The following is a 6,716-nucleotide window of genomic DNA, read 5'->3' as shown; positions in this document are numbered from 1 at the left end:
ACGCTGACCGTGGAAAACAAGAAGCTGGTGGACAGGATGAACGACATGGATGCGTACTCCAGACGCTGGAATCTGAAGATCTCCGGGGTCCCAGAGTCCGACAGTGAAAACGTAAAGATGACGGTGATCAACATCTTCTCCCGGGTGTCACCGGGTCTGGCCGACTCTCTTCAGAAGACCGTGGGCGTCGCTCACAGGCTGGGTCCGCGTCCAAAGCTGGAAGATCAACGCCCCCCGCGCCGCATCCTAGTCCGGTTCTCGCTCCGGGCTCACCGTGATCAGGTCTGGGCGGATGCTAAAATTTCTCAGGTCCTCAAGCAGAAAAACATCAAAATATCGGAGAACCTAACTCAGCAGGTGAGGGATGCAAGAGCGAAACTGTGGCCGATGGTGGACGAGGCGAGACGGCAAAACAAGAGAGCAGGCTTCAGCGGTCCGTTTGCCATCATTGCTGGTAAGAAGTTCTCTGCTGAGGACTTGCCATAAAGGATTCCCCAAAAACAGATATTCTCATCTTTGGATGAACAGTGTTTAAAGTTGGTGTTTGTCAACCAAGCAATAAGCTTCGGATGTTCTATTCCTCTGGCTTTATCTTCTAAATAGACAAAATTAAAGAAACAACGTATGTGTTTTGTTTGGCACCTGTTTATACTGATTGGTTCCAATTCTTGAGTTTTGAGAGATAATAATAATAAATAAATAAAAAGTAATTAAAAAAATTAAAAACATTTTAAAAGGGAGAGAGGGAGAAATGTATGCTATTTAAAAATAGTTACATACCTACTATGGGTTTTTGAATTTGTAGTATGATCCTGCTTTATAGTTTACATGGGTCTGGTCCAATTTTGATCACTCAGTGTTAGGTTTTGGCTTGTGAGTTCAAGATTGGCACATTTCTCAACTTTTCGCATAACTTAATACAACTACTGTTCAAGTAGTTTTGTTCTTCTGTGTTCTATATGTCTGATTTTTGTTTGTCGTGTTTTTCTCTAAATGTACGGGGTGTTCGAGATTTAACCAAAAGAAAAGCTTTATTTTTATTTTGTATGCAGCAAAATAAGGATGTCTATTTTTTACAGGAGACTCATTCCTCTTCAAAAGATGTTACATTGTGGCATAATCAATGGGGGGGGGGGGGGGGTATTTTTTTCTCATGGTACTAATTTTTCAGGGGGTGTTTTAATTTTATTTAATCCTAAATTTAATGGTGAAGTCATATACACCGAGGTTTCAGAAGACGGCAGATGGATTCTGTTGGTCCTTAGATGTGGAGATAATTTTTTTATTTTAGTAAATGTTTATGGCTTTAATTCTAGGGTTTCTAACACCACGCTTCTCAACTCTTTATCTGATAAAATCCTCATGGAATTGGAACAAATTTCCTTCAGCATTTGTGGTTGTTGGCGGTGATTTTAACAAAGCTCCAAATTTATTTTCAGATAGATTTCCTGCAAAAGGTAGTCCAGATAATTTTAACCCTGTTATTTATGATTTCTGTGGTAAACTTTCCTTACTAGATGCCCTGAGAATTTTACACCCTTTGGAAAATAACCTCTTTACTTGGTTTAAAACCGACCTATCTCAAAAATCGCGTATGGATTTGTGGCTAATCTCTGATAATTTAGCTCCCTGGGTTCGAAGTTGTAATATTGCTATTGCTCCCTTAACTGATCATGCTGGGATAGATATATCTATATCAAGTTTATGATCCACTAATTGTAGCAAACCTGGATATTGGAAATTAAACTCTTCCTTGCTACAAAAAAATGATTACTGCTTGGGCATTAAAAAAATTGCTACTAAATTCAATTCAATGTCTGAAATTACACCTACCCTAAAATGGGAGCTTTTCAAATTTGAATGTCAGCGCTTCTCAATGTGCTTTGGAAAGCAACAAATAAGAGATCAGAATAAAGCTTATACTAATTATTTAAAAGAGTTTAATGAAATTTTAAGTATACCTGTTCTCAGTAAGGAAGATAAAGTGCGTTTGCACTCATTAAGGGGAAAATTAGACCTTTATTTCCAGAAAAAGGCAAGGGGAGCTTTTATAAGGTCTCGGGAGAGATGGTTGGAACACGGAGAGAAAAACTCATCCTTCTTTTTTAATCTGGAGAAAAAATGTGGAGAGGCAAGAAAAATATCTACTTTATTTATTAATGACAATCTCTCAAAAGATGAAAATGAAATTTCTTCCTTTATCTCTAACTTTTATCAGAAGCTGTACTCATCCTTGTTTGTGCCTCAAGCCTCTCAGGATTTTTTTGATTGTGTCTCCCCATTCATTCCTAAAATCTCCCGGGAGAATTGTGAGCTTTGTGAAAGTCCAATTACGCTTGATGAACTGAAGAAGACTATTACAAAAATGCCATCTAATAAAAGTCCAGGCCCCGATGGGTTGCCTTATGAATTTTTCCAAACCTTTTGGGATGACTTAATGTATGTTGTTAGAAGCCTTCATGGATTGTGCCAAAAATATGGAACTGACTGTCTCTATGAAGCATTGTGTAATATCCTTAATTCCTAAACCTGATAAATATCTACATTATTTGGATAATTGGCGTTACTAAATTCAGACTATAAAATACTTGCATCACTATATGCAAATAGATTAAAATTTTGCTTGGAAGAAATGATCTCTGTAACGCAGTCAGGATTTATGAAAGGTCGACACATCTCTAACAATATCAGGCTTGTTTTAGATATTTTAGATTATGGACATTTGTTTGATGAAAAGTCATTGATTTTATTTTTGGACTTCTACAAAGCTTTTGATACTGTGGAGCACTCATTTATTTTTGAGGCTTTACATTATTTTGGGTTCAAAGAAAACTTCAGAAACATAATAATCACTCTTTACACTAATATTAATAGCTGTGTATCCCTGGCACATGGTACCTCTCCTCGCTTTGATGTGAAGTGTGGAATAAGACAAGGGTGTCCTATTTCCCCTTTCTTATTCTTGATAGCTGCTGAACTTCTTAATCTTTACATTGTTAACTGTGTGAATGTAAAAGGTATTAAAATAGGTCAAGATGTTTTAACCATCAGTCAGCTGGCCGATGATACCTACCTTTTTCTTCAAAATGATCTTCAAGTCCCTGTTATTATTAAAGCTTTAAACAGGTTCTCGGATGCTTCTGGTCTCACAGTTAATAAGAGAAAATGTGAAATATTAGCCATACATGATTTAGACACCGTATCAATAGATGGCATAGAGGTAAAAAAAAAAAGAAGTTAAATATTTGGGTATCACATTAAGCAAATCCTCTAGTGAAAGAATTTCAAAAAACTTCAACCCAAAAATAGAAAAATCTAAATCTGTCTTTAATTGCTGGCTACAGAGGGATCTTACCATTATAGGTCGTGTTTTACTCTCCAAGGCTGAAGGATTATCCAGGTTAGTATACCCAGCTTTATCTTTATATGTTGATAGCAAAACCTGTGCAGCTATTGATTCACTCTTATTTAAGTTTATTTGGAAACATAAAAATGAATACGGAAAGAGGAAAACACTTATTAGACAGATTTCAGAGGGGGGGTCTTAATGTATTGGATTTCCAGACAATCAACAATAGATTCAAAATTAATTGGTTAAAACATTGTCTTTCACATAATAATGAACCATGGTTTTTTATTCCCAATTTTTTGTTTAACAAATGTGGCGGCTTAAAGTTCTTGCTTTCATGCAACTTTACCTCAGGTAAACTGCCTATTAAACAGGCCAACTTTCACAAACAAGCCCTGGACACTTGGAAAATGGCTTTCAAACACAACTTTTCCCCTCACACATGTACTTTATGGAACAATCAACATATTGCTCATGTAACAGAGTAAATAGTGTCATTCCACTTGCCATCAGTAAAACAGTTGAAACCGTTTACGTGCATTACGTACTAACGTGTCCAGCTGCGCTGGCGGTTAGTCAGTTTTAAGACGGAGCCGATCGAGGTAGGTCGGGTTCTATCAGCGCACGTATGTGAGGAAAACTTTCAAAGTTATTTAATACTTATGTCAGTATTTTTATTCCAACAGAGTGTGCTGTTTGATCCTACCAATCCTACCAAAAGCTAGGTTTCTGACCAGCATTCCTGTGTTGACAGGTAATTGTTAAAGTTATGTGTTTAACGGACGTTAGTCAGTTTTAAGACGGAGCCGATCGAGGTAGGTCGGGTTCTATCAGCGCACGTATGTGAGGAAAACTTTCAAAGTTATTTAATACTTATGTCAGTATTTTTATTCCAACAGAGTGTGCTGTTTGATCCTACCAATCCTACCAAAAGCTAGGTTTCTGACCAGCATTCCTGTGTTGACAGATTAAATGCTGGTGTCAGCTAAAACTTCGTCTCAAGACTCTTTGTACAACACAACGCAGAGTTAATAAAGAACTGAACCTACCAGTACCAGGGCTGGTATGGTTACACTGGCGCCGTGACCCGGATCCTTCGTCCATCGCCGGAGTGGGACGCGTCTATTGCCTGGTGCTGTCGCCGTGGTAACGGAGCTACGCTGCAGGAGGGGGGGCATCCGCTACGGGCGCAGTGGGGACCTTCATCAGAGCCTCGTCTGCCTGCTGCTTTGGACGGTGGCGGTGACGCAGCGGCCGTGTGGTGAACTGCAGCCTGCAGCTATTTGTGACTGAATACGGACGCCATCTTGGATGGGTGACCGGGACCTTGGTAGAGCTCTGGTTGCTAAGTGACGCAATATCCTTCTTGATGGCTGAGCTGACCTGTTTCTGAATGTGTTTTGACTGAAATGATCAGAAAGATTTGATTTGTCTTTTTATTTTATTTTTTTTGTTGTTGGGTGGCTAAAAAAAAAAAAACTATATGGTATGAAAGATTTATAAAAATTAGAAAGTGGCTTAATAAGATAAATAATTTATTTTTATTTTTCATCAGCCACTTCAATTTTCTTGCTGGGGAATTTTCAGATCTTTCATTGTATGTAGTAGTTGGGTGTTCATTTTTATTTTTATTTTTTTTTTTGGGTGCTCATGATGGACATTACCAGAGTTTTGGGACGTGGGAGGGGGACAGCAACATCTACTCCTCTCCCAGGGTTTGGCAGGGGCAGGGCCATGTTTTTGCCCTTTCAAGAGTCATCCACTCCAGGACCTGCAGTTAGGGATCTGGTGGAGGGTGTTGATACATCGGGGTGTGCTAGTCATGATGTGTGTCAAGCTCAGGTTTCACAAGAGGGAGGGGCTTCAGAAAGTTACATGGCTGATATGGCTGCCCGAATCGGCTTGTCCATTGGCGAGTCCATTGCCTCGTGTCTGGAATCTCGTTTAAGTACTGGGCTAGGGTCTATCTCCAGAAATCCTGCTGTTAACACAGTTGTAGATCCATCTCTACTAAATGTAGTGGTACGCTCTGAAGCTAAAGAGCCCACTGGGTTTAAAGGGGATGGGCAAGATGGTCTCACTGTGCAGGAGTGGGAGGAGCTGATGTTGGCATTTCTAAAAAGAAAAGGGGTTCCAGTTACTGAACAGGCTGAGGAAGTGCTGGTTAAACTTGGGGGGAGGGCAAGGGAAGTGGTTAAAGTGGGAATTCGTAGTAAACCAATGATATCTCTGTCTAGTGGCCCAGGTCCCATCTTTGAGATTTTAAAGCAGCACTTCAGTGATACAGTCTCTTCTGGCATGCCCTTGGCTGATTTTTATGCAACTTTACCAAAGGAAGGGGAGGACCCCTTTGATTATTGGCTGCGACTGAACAGAGCAATGGACATGACTGAGGATGGCCTTAAGAGACAAAGTAAGGCATTTGAGTACCTGTCACGCGACCTGACAGCCATGTTTATCAGACACTGCCCTGACCCAGAACTGTCATTGATTTTTAAATGCAAACCTTTGGCTCAGTGGTCGGTGACGGAGGTTCATGACCGACTAGTGGAGCACCGTGGGAGTGGTGCAAGGTTTCTTCAAGCGAAAACGTGTGCCCCACACACTGCCCAACAACCAAATGTGAAGTTGTGTATGCAGCAGGTGCCGTCGATGGTGGCCTCAGCGCAACTGCAAGAAGCACGGCCTGCTGATGTCTCTGCTGACCGGCTTGAGCGCATCATGTGCTTGTTGGAGCGGATGCTGGACCAGCAGCCATGGAGAGATGTGACATCAGGAAGAGGTGGAGCACATCCTCGCCAGACGCAAGCAATGAGAGGCAGGACTGTTACCCCCTGCGTCATCTGTGGTGATAAAGAACACACGACCCATTACCACTGTAAAATGAACCGGCTGTGCTTTGGATGCCACTCACCTGATCATACACGTGCTGCCTGTCCGGGAGCCCTGCAAAGTACCCAGACGACCACGGGTTCCGCGGCTCGGCAGATGGAAAACTAAACGGCCGACATTCAGAGGGGGACAGTGTTGGGCCGAAAAGTGATCCCCCAGTGTGCACTGAGAATGATGAGGATTTAGAATCGGTCTACCGGACTGTATGCGAAGAGAAAAATCTGGGACATAGACCGGCTCTCCAATACACGCAAAGGTTGAAATCACAAGATGAACTGTTTTATGAAACTGTATTGGTGGGGGGCAAATTACCGGTGAGAGCAATGATAGATAGTGGTTCCATGGTCTGCACATTAAGCTCTGTAGTTTTCTCCCAACTGTGTAACTGTAATGTTCTACCAGAAAATGTGTTGAGCCCCACTGATGTGGTACTTGTGGGCTGCGGTGGTTCCAAGACAGTTCCAGCTGGCATGTG

General features: G+C 41.3%; 1 protein-coding gene across 1 annotated transcript; it reads left to right on the top strand.

Annotated features, from left to right (window-relative positions):
* The first annotated feature begins 2,484 nt into the window (after positions 1–2,484).
* Positions 2,485–6,349, top strand: LOC139071742 (uncharacterized). Its single transcript, XM_070554707.1, has 2 exons — positions 2,485–4,164; positions 4,249–6,349. Exon 2 carries the CDS (start codon positions 5,000–5,002, stop codon positions 6,347–6,349), a length of 1,350 nt encoding a protein of 449 aa, XP_070410808.1. The 5' UTR covers positions 2,485–4,164; positions 4,249–4,999.
* Positions 6,350–6,716: the final 367 nt, after the last annotated feature.

Source organism: Nothobranchius furzeri, chromosome 9, assembly GCF_043380555.1.
Source record: "Nothobranchius furzeri strain GRZ-AD chromosome 9, NfurGRZ-RIMD1, whole genome shotgun sequence".
NCBI lineage: Eukaryota > Metazoa > Chordata > Actinopteri > Cyprinodontiformes > Nothobranchiidae > Nothobranchius > Nothobranchius furzeri.
Note: the sequence above shows the minus strand (reverse complement) of the source record. Positions and strands in the feature narration are given on the sequence as shown.